Source organism: Drosophila ficusphila, unplaced genomic scaffold, assembly GCF_018152265.1.
Source record: "Drosophila ficusphila isolate 14025-0441.05 unplaced genomic scaffold, ASM1815226v1 contig_414, whole genome shotgun sequence".
Lineage (NCBI taxonomy): Eukaryota > Metazoa > Arthropoda > Insecta > Diptera > Drosophilidae > Drosophila > Drosophila ficusphila.
The window spans coordinates 17,022,209-17,040,612 of NW_025064328.1; the positions used below are offsets into that span (position 1 = coordinate 17,022,209).

At 45.6% G+C, this 18,404-nt stretch overlaps 1 protein-coding gene across 1 annotated transcript in view; it reads left to right on the plus strand.

Annotated features, from left to right (window-relative positions):
* Nucleotides 1-1,939: 1,939 nt before the first annotated feature.
* Nucleotides 1,940-18,404, plus strand: part of LOC108093825 (protein grainyhead) — a 42,573-nt gene continuing 26,108 nt past the window's right edge. The window contains 2 exon segments of the mRNA XM_017194145.2: nt 1,940-3,217; nt 8,272-9,968. Coding sequence (XP_017049634.1) covers nt 8,674-9,968 — 1,295 coding nt within the window. The 5' untranslated portion in view covers nt 1,940-3,217; nt 8,272-8,673.

The window sequence follows — 18,404 nt, forward strand, 5'->3', positions numbered from 1 at the left end:
TTTAGGCAATCAGGTTAGACACAATGTCCTGGCTAAACGGGACGCGCGGAGGGAAGGAATGTTTGATTGTGAATGTTTCTCTTCGGTTTCTTACTTTGCAGAACGGACAGATATAAGACTTTTTGAACAAAAACAAAAACCAAATATATAAGTACATTTAATACGATTGTTGTTTGTTTAGTTTTATACACCGCCACACTCGCACACACAAAACACACGCACACACACACACACCGATACATGCATATATATACTACTTAGCGGTATATGTACAAAAACGTAATCAAGCATTAGTGAAAAGTTTCGACCAGTTAAAAACCATAAATTAAATTTATTACAAAACAAAAAATTAACTAATGTGTAAACGCAAAAACGGCAAAATCAATAAATACAAAATGGATTAAACTAAGCCTAAATTTAGTTTTAAACATTTAATATATTGCAACAATAAACCGAAATGAAAATAAAACTCAAATTCAAACTTGAACTCTGAATTTTTTTGTTCCATTAATTCTAAGGTGTGTAAATACCCATGTATAATTTACTGTAAAGTGCTGCATTGTTTACAAATGCATTTTACGCTATGTAGACGTCTGATGTAAACCAGGTGTGTGCGCTGCTTTAAGCCGTTCTAAACCGCAGTTCCACGCGTGCGCAGCGCCAGAAGACAAACAGAGGCGGACGGATCGAGCGAGAGAGTGGGGAAGCAATGTGGGGGAAGTCGGGGGAGAGGGGAGAATGGGGGGCACCCTTTACCGTGGCGGAAAGCACACAAGCTCCGTCCGTCCGTCCGACCGTCCGTCGATCCACACGACACAGCGCTGATTGCCGCCGCCTGTCGAGGTGAGGTTGTAGGAGCTGAACTGAGGTTAACCGAAAGCCAGACCCAAGGAAAGAGGGAGAGGGGAGAGTGGGGGAGCGGGACGGTGAACGGCGGAGGCTGCGCGGCTTTGCTGCTACTTGGCGTATTCGATTGTGGTACATGCACAACTATTTTACGTATTCCACACGGAGAGAAATCAATTGGCTTTCTAAATGTTTACAAAATAAATATAACATGTTTATATTAGCTTATATTGTATTTTAAATATATTTGAAATATTCCATATTAATATATAATATTTTAATGAAAGAAATTGATTGTTTGTAAATATTTACATTTCATGTATTCTGGAAAATTCTTTAGAAAGTCCCGCTTTTTTGGCAGTGCATTCTCTCGGCATGCGGCGCTCTCTCTATGTCTCTCCACCTTTCTTACCATTGTGTGTGTCTGTTTCTCTACCTGATGCCCGATTGCACTACCACTTTCACGCGGCTTACAAGCCGAATGACAACAACAAAAACAGAACAACAAGGCGGCGAGTTCGAAAGCGAACAACATCGAGCAGCGAATTCGAATTTTCGGTGATGAATGCAATGCCACCAGAAATGAACGTAAAATCGGAGAGATACAAAAAGCAGGAGCGGTTTACCCGAGACGAGGGTCGCTCTCGCCCCCCCTCACAAGCGCTCTCTCTCCCTCTCTCTTAACCATTCTTCGGCTGTCTCTTTCTTGGTCGCAAGTGCATACTGAGTGGAAGGTTCGTTGCCTAAGTCTTTTGTACCTGCCTGCGTTTTGGCCTCTGCAGGTGCACCCACACACACACACAGACACGGTGCTACCTGTGTTTTTTCCTGGCAACGCATTGGTGTTGGTGTTCGGGAGTGTAGAGACAACATCATCGATTCGAATGAATTTGAGTGGCGCTGCGCTGCCGGCGTCGCTGCCGCGTCTGCTCAATATCAGTTACGAAAGAGATGAAACCATAAAAAGCAATAATAATCGAGCGCTCTCTCACCTGCGCAGCGCTCACGGACAGCACCTTGCCACCAATACACGCAAGCCAGCGACGTCGACAGAGGTGGCAGCAGCGGCGGCAGCAGCACATTCAACAGTTGAACAATCTCCAATTGACTCTTTGGGCATTATAGCCGAGAGCCGAGATCCAGCGACAGCGACGACAAGTTTTCCGCGCACACGGAAAGTCAGCAAGTTAATACCGATATCGATATCGAATAAATATATGTACAAATCTGACTTATCGGTTTTAGCCAATTTCTCCCTGTGAATAAGTGCGTGTGTGTCGATCGTAGCGAAAAACCAAAAAAATTATACACCAAACAAACAGCAAAAAGTCGCGCTTAAACTTTTTCGAAATTAAATAAAACACACACACGAATTTCAGCCACGAAGAGGAAGAGAAGGCTAAGAAAGCGAAAAAACCTCGTGTGTGTGAGTGAGTATCTGTGCCTGTGTGTGAGTGGCTCTCGGAGAGCGTGTGCTTTGCGTGATCGTGTGTATGTGTGTGTGCGAGCTGGAATGAGACGCCATCAAAGCTGAGCAGCGAATAATAAAATGCAAAATAAAAATAGTGATTAATAACAGCAGCCAGAACCAGCAGCAACAACAAATGGCAGTGCGGAAAAGCGCGTGAAAAAATAGTGAAAATACTCAAAGAGATAAAAACAAAGTACAAGCGTGGCTCGAAAACGCAAATGCCAGACGAAACGCCCCCGAAACGACCCGCCCTCTGTCCCCCAACTTTGCGCCTCTCAGTGTTCAGCAGCAACAGCAACATTAGCAACTATAACAAAATCAACATCAGCCTGAACAGCAGCGAAATGATCAGCAGCCAGAGCAATATGTTTAGGCCAATGCCTGACAAATGTTAGGCCAAAATGCACAATCCGCCAGCAACAAAGACAGCAGCAACAAAAACAATCGAACGGAACAAAAACAACAACAACAGCTCCACATACCACAAAGAGTGGCACATTAGAAGCGGCCGAAAGCAGCCAGCCAAGAGCATTGTGTAAGCCAAAGGCCCAGAGAGCCAGGCCAAAAGCCCCCAGACGCAAAGAGTGGCGAAAGGTGGTGCACCCACCAGCAAAACAGCACAACAGCAAAACAGCACAACAGCAAAACAGCAACACAAGCAGCAACAACAACAACAACAACAGCAGCAGCAGCAGCAGGCAGCCAGCAACAATTCAGTTCCAGCTCCAGACTCCCAGGTTACAGACTCCCCAGAGTCAAGATCCAGCTCCAGTTCCAGCGATTCACCATTGCAGCGTGCTCGAGTGCCATAGATCCTCACCAAGTGCCAAAATCCGCATCCTGATCCCGAGAGCTCAAGGCACCCGCCGATCGCCACCGAAAAGGACAGCGGCCCGAAAAGTGAGTAGTATTAGCCTACCGAGAAGTAATTATAAACGCATCAGGCTCTGCAGCCCTGGTCGGTTCACGGAGGGATTACACTGACAGAAACAGCACCTCTCGCTCCATTAGCATTTCGGCTTATTGAGCGGATTTCGGGAAATTCCAAAACAGTGGCTGAAATTCAAGAGGGCAATAAAATAGCGGGTTCACTTCGAACAAAGTACTTTATTGCTCAGTCTAGTTTTCAATTCTTACTATAATATTGCTTTAAACACCTTTATTTTACCAATTCTTAATAAAATATTAAATCGATTCTATATTTTGTGGTACTGTATATAACCAAAAAATCTTGATACTGTAGTTACATACATAAAAAACGTTTAATAGGGGACATCTAAAATCCAGTTGGTTAATTAATCATAGTACTTGGTATTTTTAAAGACAAACTGTTTAATATTTGAGCTCACTTTACTGTGATTGGAGTTCGCTGTTATTGAATAACTTTTAATAGTATAGTATTAATTGAAGTTGAAACTTTTTTATTACCTTGTTGTGAAGTGTTCGTTTGAAAGCCTTCGTATACAGTGGACACCCTGTATGTTGTGCAGACGTAGCCTAAGTCTTTCGGTCCCAGCCTCAGTTCGTGTTGTTGTTTTTGTTGCTACGGCCGCTAATGTTGTTGGTGTTGGTGTTGTTGTTCTTGTTGGCGGTGTTGTTGGTGGTGTCTTTCGCGCACACATTCCTCTTTGTTTGGTTTTATTTTGTATTCCGTATTTCGAAGTCGACGCTGCGCAGCAGCAGCGGCAGGTAAGGCGCACAGGTATTGGTGTTGCCGTGGTGTTGCCAACAATGCCGTGCTAGAGCGGGAGAGTTGGCCATAAAGAGCGGGAGCGAGAAGGGATCAAGACGCCGCTGTCGCTGCCTCTGCCGACGCCGACTGCGGCCGCTACTGCGCCGCCTTCTTGTTCGAAAATCGATGATGTTGCCCAGTGTTTTGTGATTACGTTTTCCCCTGGACTTTTGTGCTGCCTTTTGCTCTTGTGTTCTCGGCTTCTTTTTATTATGATTTTTATTTTTTTCCCTTCTTGATGATGGTGATCAATTTGGGGCTGCGATTATGGTACAGTAAAACGAACATCTACGCAGCACTCACACCGACGGCGGCACACGGACACGGACACAGATACAGATTCCGATTCAGCCGTGAGATACACACGAACACAGCGGCACATGTAACCCACACACAAAAAAAGGGGAACTTCGTGAGAGAGTTATTTTATTTTCGTGTTCGTGTTAACGTTTATTGTTTTTCTTTTCTTTTGCCTTTCTTCGTTTCTTCGGGCCTTCTTGACTCCGTCTTGCAGCCGTACCTCAAACCCTCCCCACCCCTCCTCTCCCCCATCCCCCTTCCTCCCACTCCCTGCACACCTTTATTCCCCTAACATTCCCATTCCCATCTACACACAGAGAAATGCAATACGAAAAACATTTGCTATTGCTATTCGAAATTTGATGGTCAGAGCGATGACTGTGTTTAATAAGTTTCCATTGTTTTAGTAGTAAACAGCGCTTAAACCTTAGATTGCTTATTAGATAAGCTAATGATTATTTATTTTCATTTCTCCCAATAACAATTAAAAATGCTTAAAACCTCTCTAGGTTATAAAGGTAATTCCTTTAGAATTTATTGCTAAATCCATTCTTTTACATAGAGTATTTTTTTCCGTGTACCATATACCAACTCGCAGTCTCAGTCTTTGGCTTTGGTTATTGATGCCCAACAACTCTGACCGTTGACGTCTTAGGGTTACGCCGCGCATTTCTTCTCTTGTCTTTTCTCCACTCCTCCTCTCCCCCTCCCCTCCTCTCCCCTTCTCTCCCCACCATTCTCCCTAAGTGAGGTAGAGAGACGTAAAATCCAAATTTCAAATTATGTCAAATCTTAATGGGATTTGAAATGGAATTGCTTTTCGTATTCACCATGTATCTAAAGTCGGTGTTATTCGAGGGGAAAGGTGATCGGTGGAAGGGGGGATAATAAAGAACACATAGCCATAGATCTCGTTGTAGGCGTTGTCCGCATGCAGAGGTTAGATCTGGGGTTTATGTTCACATGTGGTGATTCCAGACGATAGCATCATAGAAAATTAGTAATGATTGTTTTGGGAAAGGGTTGACTTACTGCACATAGCAGACATAAGCTGCCTTTCTTACTGTCGAACAAAATCGATCAGAGGTTCGTTGTACTTGGCCTTTTCGTATCAGCAATACTATTTATAGTCCCAATAATTATATATTGCTATCTAATCCGCCTTCAAGGAAAACAGAAAATTAAAATTTATCGAGGTGCAATAGTTATGAATATTCAAATCGCTTTCGCCGCGAAAGATTTCCTTATGCTGATCCAGTATAACCGTAAATCTGTCAGTGCTGAGCTCAAATAACTTTTCGCTTTGGCTGAACTTGATTTACGATTTATTGTTCACCCAATCAGTACTGTAATTGCCCATTAATTTCCTGCCATGCGCTACGCTTGCGCTTAAAGACTTGTTTTGATGATCGAATATGTGCAAAACTTACGCATGATTGCATAACATTAACTATATATATTGTTATTAACACCTTAAAGCAAGTGTTTATGTCATTCACTTATATTTATGAGGTGGGTTAGTTAGGTCTTCCGGTAATTTTTATAAATTGAAAGATATCTCATGGCGCCCCCGGGTGGACTTTATAAATTTAAGAAAGTTTCCTCAAGATTAATTTGGATTATCTTCTCCCCATCGCTTCCCTTTTGTGGGCATAAACCATACCAGCAGCTACTCTTCATGTTCATGTTGCCGATTTCTTTTGCACCCACCGTATGAGTGATGGGTCTTGGCCAGAATCCATCTATCTGCCGGCTCCGTGGCCATTCTCCGCTCACCGCCATTCAAGCGGCAAGTTGGAAAGTTTTCGTCCGGGCTCCGTTGCCCCGAGGGTCCGATGGATGCTCATATATCTGACCCAGTTCGATGGATGCTGTGCGATGCGATGGGATCACTTGCGATCCGGGGTGTTGATGTTGGTTTAATTGTTTCCTAATTGCCTTTCGACTTTCATCGGGTAATCGTTTTTGGCTGGTATTTATTTTCCTGTTGTTGTTTTTTTTGTTTGTTTGTTTGTGTTTGCCAAAAACTAGTCTATAAGCATGACACTGACCTCACCTACTAACGGAACCCGCAGACCGGGCCCGAGGAGCCCCCGAGATCGTCGTGAACTCGCCGGCTTGGGCTGACAAAACGGGTTTATCCACATCGACATCGGCATCGACGTCCACATCCACATCCACATCCACATCCCAGCAGAAGCGGGCAGGCGAACAGCAGTTCAGCAGTGAACTCTGCGCCGCAGCAGCAGCAGCACTCATTTTTGGCTTTATCATCAAACAACAATATGAGTGCGAGTATGTGCGGGGAACTGGACCTCGGAACCTGGATACTGGAACCTGGGACCTGCACCTGGACCTGAACCTGGACCTGGACCTGAATCGGCACCTGGAACTGACACTCAAACGCAAACCCAAACCCAAACTCGAACTCGAACTCAAACTGAACCTGAATCTGAACCTGGCCACGTTTTGTGGCAGAGGCGTGGTGGAACCAGAAAGTCAGCCTTCTGGATTAGGTCAAGGATTGAGACGATATGCCTGTTGCTGCTACCGGTGTGTTTTGGATTGTTGTTGTTGTTCCTGTTGCTGCTGTTGTGTGTGGAGAGTAGTACCTGTTCTCAACTTGTTGTCGATGGCGCGATGTTGTTTTGTTCGGTTTCGGTTCAGTTCAGTTTCAGTTTCGGTTTCGGTTTCAAAATCCCTCATAAACATGTTTTGCTAACTCGCAGATTCTGGACTATTAACAGCTGATGGACTGACTGGTTTTTTTTTCCTCATTTCATTTCATTTCTTTTTTCCTGTATTTTGTTTGGTTTGTTGTTGTTGTTGTTCTTGTTGGGTTTTTTTTTAGCTGTGCAGCGGTAGTACTCTGTGTTTAATTTCACACAAAGCCCCGTTGTAAACAAAACACAAATATGGCTGAGCAGTTGGCGTCGCAGTTGACGCTGGCAGCGACGCCGGCAGCGACGCTTCTTCCACCTGTTTGGCCGTTTTTGTTGTTCTGTTGTATTGTTGTTGTTTCGCTGTTGTTGTTGTTGGTTTGCTGTTCCGCTGATGTGATGAACCGCGCTGAGTTATGCAGTTACACGTTTGACATTTGCGAAGGAGTCAAACTAGTTCGACGGGCACGTGTGTGCAGGCCAAGTCGGCTTATTTATTTTTGTGTTTCGTGTTTTGTGATTTTCCGTTTTCCGATTTTTGTTTCTCGTTTTTTGTTTTGTGTTTGCCCCTCTTTTTGTTTGTTTGTTTGTTTGTTGTGTGCTTGCAAATCGCTCGTCGTTTGAACCCGTTCCGCTGGCTCCTCCGTTTATGTTTGCCTTTTTGTTTTTCTTTTTGTTGTTGTTTTTGTTGATCGTCGGGGGTGTGTGACTGCATCGCAGTTGGCAGGTGGAGGGGGTTGGGCAGGGTGGCAAGGGGGCTGGGGGGCAGGGGCACGGGGCGCCAAGCAGACTGCCGCCAGACACTGCCACTTTTATTGTTGCTTTGTGGCCTTTTACGGCCCCATCGGTAATTGGCAGGGCGAAGGGAGAAGGGGGCGGAGTGGTAGGGCCGTGATTGGTAAGTGGGAAACACCTTGGAGCATAGGCCATGATTCAACCGGTGTTTAGCGGGCATAAGTAGTAGTAAGTAGGGATGGGTGGGAGGACCACACACTAAACATTTTTTTATCACATCTGAGGAAACTTTCATAAAGGGTCTGACTTTCCTGACATTCATAAAAACTCATGTAAATTAATTATTTTGAAAGTTATATTATTTTAAGTAAAAATTAAAATCGATAATTAAAGGCATTATTTACACTTTTCCATTGTTGTTCAAAAAAGGTTCTGCAACCAAACAAACTAGACTAAGTCTTTATCTCACTTTCTCACCTAAGTATTTATGCGGTACTAACTAAGACCATTGTCTTGTCTAATTGCAGCTGAGCTGAGAACGAATCGAGGAAGTTCCTTAGTGCCATAGAATGCAGTAATTGAAGCAACGACAAAACCAACAACACCAACAACAACATTAAAACCAACACCAACGAAACCGAAACTACGGCGGAGAACGAAGAACGAAGAACGGAGAACAAAGAAGAAAGAACAAAGAAGAAAGAACGAGCTGCCGGAACTCGAAGAGAAGAGAATTAGAACCACCACCACCAAGTGCCTTCCATCAATCCGTTGATGATACGTGATATTTATTATGTTTATACTTGCCAGCAGTGATAGCCAACTCTCGAGGGGATCGCGGCACCGATGATCAGACCACGACGACCAGGTCCTAGTGCAATCCGGAATCCAGTTCAAATTAGTTCAGTAAGCGGAAGCCACAGCGTATAATGTCCACATCCACCGCCACGACGAGCGTGATCACGTCCAACGAGCTCTCGCTGTCCGGCCACGCCCACGGCCACGGTCACACCCACGCCCACCAGCTCCACGCCCACCAGCACGCCCACAGTCGCCTCGGCGGAGTAGGAGTCGGAGTGGGGATCCTAAGTGACGCCTCCCTCTCACCCATTCAGCAGGGAAGCGGCGGCGGCGGAGGAGGAGGAGGAGCAGGGGGAAACGGAAACGGAGGAGGCAACAACAACACCTCGCCACTGGCGCCCAACGGAGTGCCCCTCCTGACCACCATGCACCGCTCGCCGGACTCACCGCAGCCGGAGCTGGCCACCATGACGAACGTGAACGTGCTGGACCTGCACACGGACAACTCCAAGCTGTACGACAAGGAGGCGGTGTTCATCTACGAGACGCCCAAGGTGGTGATGCCACCGGACGGGGGCAGCAACTCGGACGAAGGCCATGCCATCGATGCGCGGATCGCGGCCCAAATGGGCAACCAAGCGGGCCAACAGCAGCAGCAGCAGCAGCAGCAGACGGAGCACCAGCCGCTGGCGAAGATCGAGTTCGACGAGAACCAGATCATCCGGGTGGTGGGCCCCAATGGGGAGCAGCAGCAAATCATCTCGCGGGAGATCATCAACGGGGAGCACCACATCCTCTCGAGGAACGAGGCCGGCGAGCACATCCTCACGCGGATCGTCAGCGATCCCTCCAAGCTGATGCCCAACGACAATGCGGTGGCCACGGCCATGTACAACCAGGCCCAGAAGATGAACAACGACCACGGGCAGGCCGTCTACCAGACCTCCCCCCTCCCCCTGGACGCCTCCGTGCTGCACTACAGCGGCGCCAACGACGGGAACGTGATCAAGACGGAGGCGGACATCTACGAGGACCACAAGAAGCACGCCGCTGCCGCAGCAGCAGCCGCCGCGGGCGGTGGCTCCATCATCTACACCACCTCCGATCCGAACGGCGTGAACGTGAACGTCAAGCAGCTGCCCCACCTGACGGTGCCCCAGAAGCTGGATCCGGATCTCTACCAGGCGGACAAGCACATCGACCTGATCTACAACGACGGCAGCAAGACGGTCATCTACTCCACCACCGACCAGAAGGGCCTCGAGATCTACTCCGGCAGCGACATCGGCAGCCTCGTCTCCGACGGCCAAGTGGTCGTCCAGGCGGGACTCCCCTATGCCACCACCACCGGCGCCGGCGGACAGCCCGTCTACATCGTGGCCGACGGAGCCCTGCCAGCGGGAGTCGAGGAGCATCTGCAGAGGTGAGTGCTTCCCACTGGTTTCCTTCCTACTGATTTCCTAGCGATTAGTGGTCCACAAGGGCGTTTTGACCTAACGAAGGGGTTGCTGCCGGGAGGGGTTGGTCCACTGCCAAGTGGTTCGGCAGAGCTGTGCTCCTTAATTAGTGGCTGAATTGGAAATGAAAAGGGTTCAAAGTTCAAGTTGCAAAAGGGTTTATTTGGAAACTTTGTATAGGTTATACAACTCCACAATTCCAATACATCTTCAGGTTAATGTATCATAGTTAATATAAAGTGCTCTCTGGTATATATATTTCTAAGTATAGAATAAGGCAAATCCTTTCCCTAGTAAAATTGAAGTCTTCTCTTTATCTTAAGAACTTCTCTGAATACTTTACCTTTTAAACAACTTAACATTAGATTTTCCAAATGGTTATTAACAAGTAGGCGGTTAACCTTTGCTAATATTGGGAATAAGATGAAATGTACACTTTACGAATTAGTTAGAGTGTCTCCCAAATGCCCCCTAAGATATGATATGATAGCGTGGAGAATATGTTCCGGCTAATATCCTTAACCCAGTGCAGCCCACTCAGCTATTCATTGAGCGCCGTTCTATCGGCAACATAAATCTCGACTAATTGCCTTCGTCATGGCGGCCAGTTGCAGCTGGACTTTTGGTATGAGTTACTGCCGCTGCTGTTGCTGTTGCTGCTGTTGCTGTTGCTGCTGTTGCTGTTGCTGTTGCTGCTGCAGCGGTTGCTTGCCACATCAACATCTTAATTGGGGACAGCGGAGTTTTAGTTTCGATTCGGTGTTCCCCCTTGAGTCGTCGTGGTCCTTTCAAATCAATGTTTGTCATTTGCATTTCTCATGCATTTGAATTAGCCGCTCTTGCCGCGCGCATTTTACTGTTAATTATTGCGATAGGCCAAGCGGCAACGGCAGCAACATTGCTGCTGCAACAGCAACAGCAACTGCAACGGCAACGCCAGCGCATTCTGGCTCTTCCCCTTCCACTGCCCAAACATTGAGTTCATGCCGGAGTCCTCATCCAAGCCCATTCCACTCCATACCCCAATCCCCAAGCTCCCAAGCTTCGTATGCTCCATGCTGCATGCTCCATCCTCCATCCTCCATTCCCCCAGTGGAATGACAGCTTCCGTTGTAACTGTTTCTCCTATACGTTATTGCTGCCCCTGCAACAGCAACAGCAACCAAACAGCAACAACAACTTTGGCATTCTGGCGTGCATCGAATGTGCAAGTAGGCGAGCTAATAACACCCAGATCCACCACGGAAACCCCATCCTTCTGCCCCAACCTCCTCCTTCTCCTCGTTCTGCTTCTGCTCCTACTCCTCGAACGATCCTCCGATCCGCTTGGCAATTCATTTCAGAGCAGTCGACGTCGAGCGGTGGTATGCGCGGGCAATAAAAATTTGAATATAAATTAATCTAATAGAGAACCGTTAGCGAGGTGAGATGCAAGCGCAGCCTCCTTGAGCAAGGTGCCGCCTCGGAGCTGCGGAGGCTCGCAACTAAGTCATCGTCATCTGCATGGATCGCCGGATCGTTGGCCACTCGGACATCTGCAACGCCATCGCTTTGGCCATGGCCATCGCATCTGCATCTGCAGACTCCTCCTCGGCCTCCTCCTATAATTCTTACACTGAACAAAACCGTTTTGGAACGAGAGTTCTAAGCTCAGGAAAGTGGTAATAGATCGAAGTTAGAGGGAAAAGATATCACTTTACAGAATACAGATTGAATACAGATGATAAAGGAAATATATCATTTATTGTATTTAAAGTAATGGAAAAAAAATTGATTAATATGGATATATCAGTATGAGATTATTTTTAAGAGGTCAAGCTGAAACATTGTTTAGTTTTATTTTAGAACTTTTCTCTTGAGTAGTTCTTTCTCAGTGCATCCTTCTAATGGCAATGTCCCATCCTGTTATAGCGGAGGCTGTAGCAGCAGCAACTGCAGCAGCAGCATCTGCAACAGCAACATCAGCATCAACGGACACAGCAGCAACATCGCTGGTTCGTTTGGCCGGCGTGCATGTTGCATGCGCGGCAAGGTCCATAAATAACGACAAAATTGCGTTTCCGCATATGGACCGAGCAAACGTCGACTTCGATTCGGACTTTGGTTGCTTTTGGCCTGGCTTTTTACAAAGACTGAGACGCAGACTTCTACTTCGACTTCGCCGGAGACTGAGACTCAGACTGTGGCATGCCGCTGAAGACGCTGCTGTGCTGGACCTTGCGTGTTGCTCTTGGCTGTGGCCTCGCACTCTCGGTCTTTCGGTCTTTTGGTCTCTCGGCCTCGGTTGATGTACAGTTTGTTTTGTTTGCTGGCCCCCATGATAAGCGGCCGAGGACATGTCCACATCCACATCCACATCCCCATCCACATTCACGTCCATATCCACGTCCAAGTAAAATGTCTGCGTCCCAAAAGTGTTCGCCTTGCCACGTTTTCATTAAAGTCAAATTAAAGCGGCGACAGAGACAGATCGGATTGGGGATGGCAGTCCGTATATACACGTATAAGGCCAGTTGACCTTTGTTTCGAGCCATCCTTTCCATTGTGTCTGTCTGTCACCGCATAACATATCCCTTGCAGCGTCTTAATTTACACTGAGCAACAGGAAACTTTGAAAATGATTTATATACTTTAAACTCCTCTTATATCTTTCATATATTTGATTTAAAGAAAGCTTTGCAGAAATGGTTGAATAGATTTAAAAATACAATACAGATCCTTAATAGAGCATTCCTAATAAGCAATTCTTATCATAAAATATTCTTAAAAATTCTTGAAAATATCTATGAGTCTAAAAAACGATTCTCAAAATTACACTGATCAACAGGGATCTCAAAAACCCAAGCTTAAAGCTCCGTTTAACAAATGCCAAGGCAAAAGCTCCATCAATTGCATTTCGCAAATTGCAGCCTCCGGCAGAGTGGATTATAAAGTTTTACGATCCCCTGAATTGGCCAGATTATTCGGTTGAGTTGAGTGCAAAGCAATGTACGATGTACGATTTTATTATTCTAGCCATTTGGCAATAAAATTGTTTTATTGTTTATGCATTTTCCATTATTTAAAAGCACGAAGACTTATGCAACCGCCCCCCAAAGCGTCATAAATCCGTATAATTTCTTTAATTGCCAATTCAAATGTTTTATTCGATTCAAAAATGAAGAAAAAACGAAGGCGATTCCCGGGATTAAAGTGCTCGTTAAATACGTTGATAGAAATCTTTAGGGGTATCTTAGATATGGACTTAAATCCAGAAAATATTAATGGGCGACACGAGTTTTAGTACTTAAATTGTCTTCAAAATTTAAGTACAGTGTGATTTAATTTATAGGCAGCTAAAAATTAGCAATTCTTTTTATACTCACTGGAAGAAAAATTACCATATTTCATTGTTGCTACTTTTTATTATTAATTTGTTGATCAGCGGCACATGTTCAGACCATAAAATGTATTTTAATTGATAAGGCGTCATTTGCATTTCCTTTCGCAATTTACCCTTTGACATTTGATAATGTTATAAAGTTATAAAAATAGAATCTCCTACGTAAATTATAACCAAATTTGAATTCAAGCGAAGCTTAAAGTGCAATAATATTTGATGGCCGTGAAATAAATTAATAATAATTAATGACGAAATCGTTTCTTTTCGAGCTTCAACTTTGACATTTGCATAGCTGAAAAGTTCCCCCAACCTATTTATGTAGATCTCATGTGAATGGAAGTGGCTTATTGTGGTTTTTCCACTCTGTCTTTAATCCCCAGTTTTGTAGCTCAGTGCAGGGACTTTTTCCTTATTACGATGCGGAAACCCCACAAATTGTGCGAATCGAATGCAGCTTGTGAAATTTCCATACACAAGGATAACCTTCGGGTTTTAGCCTTCTGATCGGAGTGTTCGCGGTCAATGCGCATGTCACACGCACTCACACGCTCCCAGTTCGAGATATATGTATACCCACACCTCGCATATACATATCTTATATAGCTCTGCTTACTTTCACTTTACCCGATCATATTAAGTTTCTGAGCTGTAAAACATATTTTATCTCGTTTTTTTTTTCGGTTGGTTTTTTCCCCTTTTGGTTTTACGGTACTCCTTTGGTTTATTTTAATTTTCCACTTTATTTGCTATACAGTGCGTTTCGGCGGCATAGCGACACTTTTAGTGTCTCTTATCGTGGAGATAGAACGCGACTGTCTCTGTCGCTCAACTCACGATTCCCCCCTCGATCGGACCCCCTCCTCGCCGTGTTATCCCCTTGATTGACAATATTTCAATATTTTTACTGTTGTCGCCGTTTTACAGCATCTAGAGAGGAGGGGCGCAGGAGGGGAAGAGGGAGAGGGGGGATACAAGAAGGGGAGGGGCAGCGACACAGACCCCAAGTCACTGTCACGCATGCGCTTGCAAATGGAGCACTTCCATACCCTAACTTACACACTTGGTATATCAGTTTACCTAAGAGCTTTGTCGGAAACGAAAAAAAAAGATATAATTTTAATTTTCAGAACTATAAAAACCTAGAAAATATTCTTTTCCTTGATTAATATAAATATTTCATTTGGTTTAGGTTTATTTGAAGAACATTTTCTATGGAGAAGTATCTTAAGAATACATACTTCCTGATTTTATAACCCTAGAAAACTTATCTTAAATCCATTTAAGAGTATCCCCAAGTCTACTAGGTAATCAAGTCAATTTCCATCGTTTTTGTTATTGCCTTTTTGTTTCTTGCTTCTCATTTTATTATTATTAATATTAAAAGGTGCAACAGCGTTTGGACATTTTGATACAAAAACAAACCTGTTCACCTGCGCAGTCTACCTGCAGCGGCAGCAGCAACAACAACAGCACCTCAAGGAGGGAGACGGCGGCCGAGGAAAGAGAGAGGGGTATATTGGGGAGTGAGAGAGGGAGAGAGACAAGGAGATGGAGACGACGTTGAGGAGACAAGAAAGAAACATGTTAACACAATTCAGCGTCTCATACGCTTTCGACTGTCGCCTGTTGTTCTTGTATTTTGTATGTTGTTGTTGTTGCTGTTGTTGCTGTTGTATTTGTTGTCATTTAGCTGTTGTTGCTGTTGTGATATTTGTTGTTATTTTAGTCTCTCGCTCCACTCCAAAACTCTGAATTGGCGCTACAAGTTTATCGAACGCTCAAAGTGGTTTTCAGTTGATATCGAAAAGCCACAAGGTCGACAACAGCATCAAGTTTATATATATTTGTGTACATATATGCACATGTGTGGTGTACCTAAGCATACTTACATATGCCATTATTTGTTTATATGTACTTAATGTTGTTGTTCTTTGGAAATCAGTAAAAGAACGCGCGTAATCCGCTTAAAGTTGAAGTTTTTGCGTATCTTTCGGTTCGGTTGCCGCGCAAAGTGCATGAAAAGATGGTGAAGTGTTATCAGCTGGCCGAAAGCTTGATCAGTGAATGAGATCCCTGGGATCGTAAAGCTCGGCTTTTATCGAAGTCCACCATGCAGGAGGCGACGAGCACCACGAATTATGCCCTATCATACACGGATTGGATGTCCGAGCCGCGGTAAATCAACGAGAATAAGGATTCCCGATCCTAGACAACGTTCCTGTGCTGGCATTATAAAGATATATCTTATATGTTGTGTGCTTCTGCTCCGAAGGATCTGAAGAGTGTGTGTTGCTGGCGCGGATTGTGTAACTTTATAAGCTTGCCGCGAAGCTTTCGCTCTAGGCAAACCGAGTGTATCTCCCATTAGCGGAGAGTATCTCTCGGATCCCCAGCATTTCCAATATGGCAGCGAGCCGTATCTGTGTATCTGTGAGTTTGCAGCTCGGGCTTTCGGCCGTATCTGCTGATAATATTGTAGTAATTAATGCGATACGAATGAGAAATTTATTGCCCACGCCCGAACAGCGCTGCTGGCCATCGTTCGTATATACGATATACACGGACATACTCGCATATACCCCGCCGATCCCGGGGCCATTTGCATAAAATATGATCATGTAAATGACACAGACCAACAAAAAGCAAGAAGTAAAATGGGTGGAAATAAAAGAAAGAAACAAACGAACGGACAACAGCGAACCAAAAGCCTAAAGAGTGGTTAACTTTTCCAGCGGTTTCCATTTCCCAATCAGAATCTTCCGAGAGGTTTCCCACACTCGATGACCGTTCGCATCGAAAGCGAACAGATGGCACAAGGATGCGCCGAAGGGACAAAAATTAATGGACCTCGCGCATACTATATATATGTTATTGTTTGCGCCAGACAATCTCCGATCAATCTGCAGCTTCCACGAACCCATTCCGCCGAAGGGGTTGAAAACTTTAGGCCCATCCGGGGCCATCCGACTTACCTGACCGACTTACCCGTGTCCGCTTTTATGCAAATTACATCGCAGGACCCTCGGACGTACCCATAGATACGCCCGTCGAGCAAAAGGGGTGGTTGGTGGTTGGTTGATAGATCTCCGCCGGACACGGACAGCGGTCTGAATGTCTGAATGGGCCGGAGGTGCGATGTCCAACGTTGAGAATGGGAAAAACAATGACAAAAAGGCGCTGCGCAGCCACTCGGCCGTGACAAATGTGCAGCGAAGGAAAGTCGAAGGAACTTTTCTGAAAAGGACTTGCATGTGAATCCCGAACGAATCCTTTTCAGCGTCGGCTGGCTGAAAGCATTATGCAAATCAGCGGCTTTGTTCCCCTCGGGAGGTCCTTTATCTTCCTCGGACGGTGTCCGAGCAAGCTGCGTTGTCTTCTGCTCTCGCTTTCGCGGCCTCTGCTAATATCAATAATGATTTCCTTCGCCGTTACGGACTCGGGATTAGGGATATACGTAGGGCAGCTGCCGTGGATCCTGCGAACCGGTTGCTTGCTTCCCGAACAGCTCGGGATCACCTTGCCTTGGGCCAGAACTTCCCAGGCTGAAATGGAAATTGAAATGGAATTGGATGTTTTGTGGAAGCCCCGCGATTGCCAGCGAGACCACAGCGGTCCTGCCTCCTTTTTCTCGTCCTACTTCTCTTAGATTCCCTGCGATTTTTTCGCAATTTGCGATCTCGCCTTCAGGTGGCGGCGATTGCCCAGCAGGGTTGCCATTTAGGGTTGCGCTCGCCGTTTGTTGTGTTTTTGTTTTCGCCAAACTGCTCGCTACTTGTTGCACAATTGGACCGCTCGCCGGGATTCGCCCAGGAGGCGGACGAGTGGCCGAGGTGTTGGCCTAATCACGGGTTCGCAATCCGAGCACTTAGCCCAAAAAAATGTAGAAAAAGTTGGGAAGATAGGAGGTTCGAATGGGAGGTACCCTGGAGAAAGAAGAAGTGTTATTTAGTTTAATTGCATACTTAGTGGGGTGGTGATGCCTCGAATGCATTTTTAATATAGTATCATTCAAATATTCAGTGGATAGGGGGTAACCTTATTTATCCTCCAAATGTTTCAAAAGCAACATATTTTTTTGGTTGAAAACCGAACATAGTGTCTAATCTGAGCCATAAATTTGCGTAAGACTTCAGCTCAGTGGCATTTATCAGCCCAATAAAGTCGGAACCACTTCCTTTTTCCTGTTGCACAAATCCGCAAAAAGCGAAAAGCAAAAAGCCAGCATACCCCGTGCATTCTGCGAGTGCCGGGTGTGAGAAAAAGCTTCATGGGAAATAAATAATTAGTGAATGACTGCTGCGGACCACTTGCGGAGTCCAGGGGCGGCTGCTTAGAGGGGGATGGGAGGGGGATGGGGGGGGCACCGGCGTCCAGGGGCGGGGCAAAGTGTTAACAAAAAGTTGACGCTTTTTTCGGGCCATACTCTTTGTTTCTTTTTGTTTTTTGTGTTTTCATTTGATGGCGCTAATAGCGCTAAACGAATCAATTCCAAAGCCGAAAGCAGTAAAAAGTTGCCGCAAAACTTACAAATCCGTAACTGAAACCAAAAATTAAAATACACACACACACGCACACACACTCGGATATCATCGGACGCACCTGGCCCGAAATTGATTATGTAAATAGTAAATAAATATAAATGAAAATGCTAATGATGCTGGATTGCCAAAAACCATATGCACGCACATGGGCGTTGTCTTCGACTGTCTCTTTTTACTGACACGCCCAGCTAAAATTTTTGAAAACCCCTCGAAACCGAATGGAAATAGGCGAGGCTTCAGCCTGGAGTCGCTGCACTCGGGGCATGTGGAGAGCGATCCCCAGCAGCAGGAGCACCAGCTGCTGCACCACTACTACCATCAGAGTGGTGATCTGGTGAAGGATAATGGACTGGGACTGCCCTTGGGCCACCACCAGGACCACCAGCAGCCGCACCACAATCACCACCTCACTGCTGCCGGCTTGATGCAGGCAGTGGCCGCCGAGATCCAACTGAGTCAGGATCAGGATCAGCCACTGG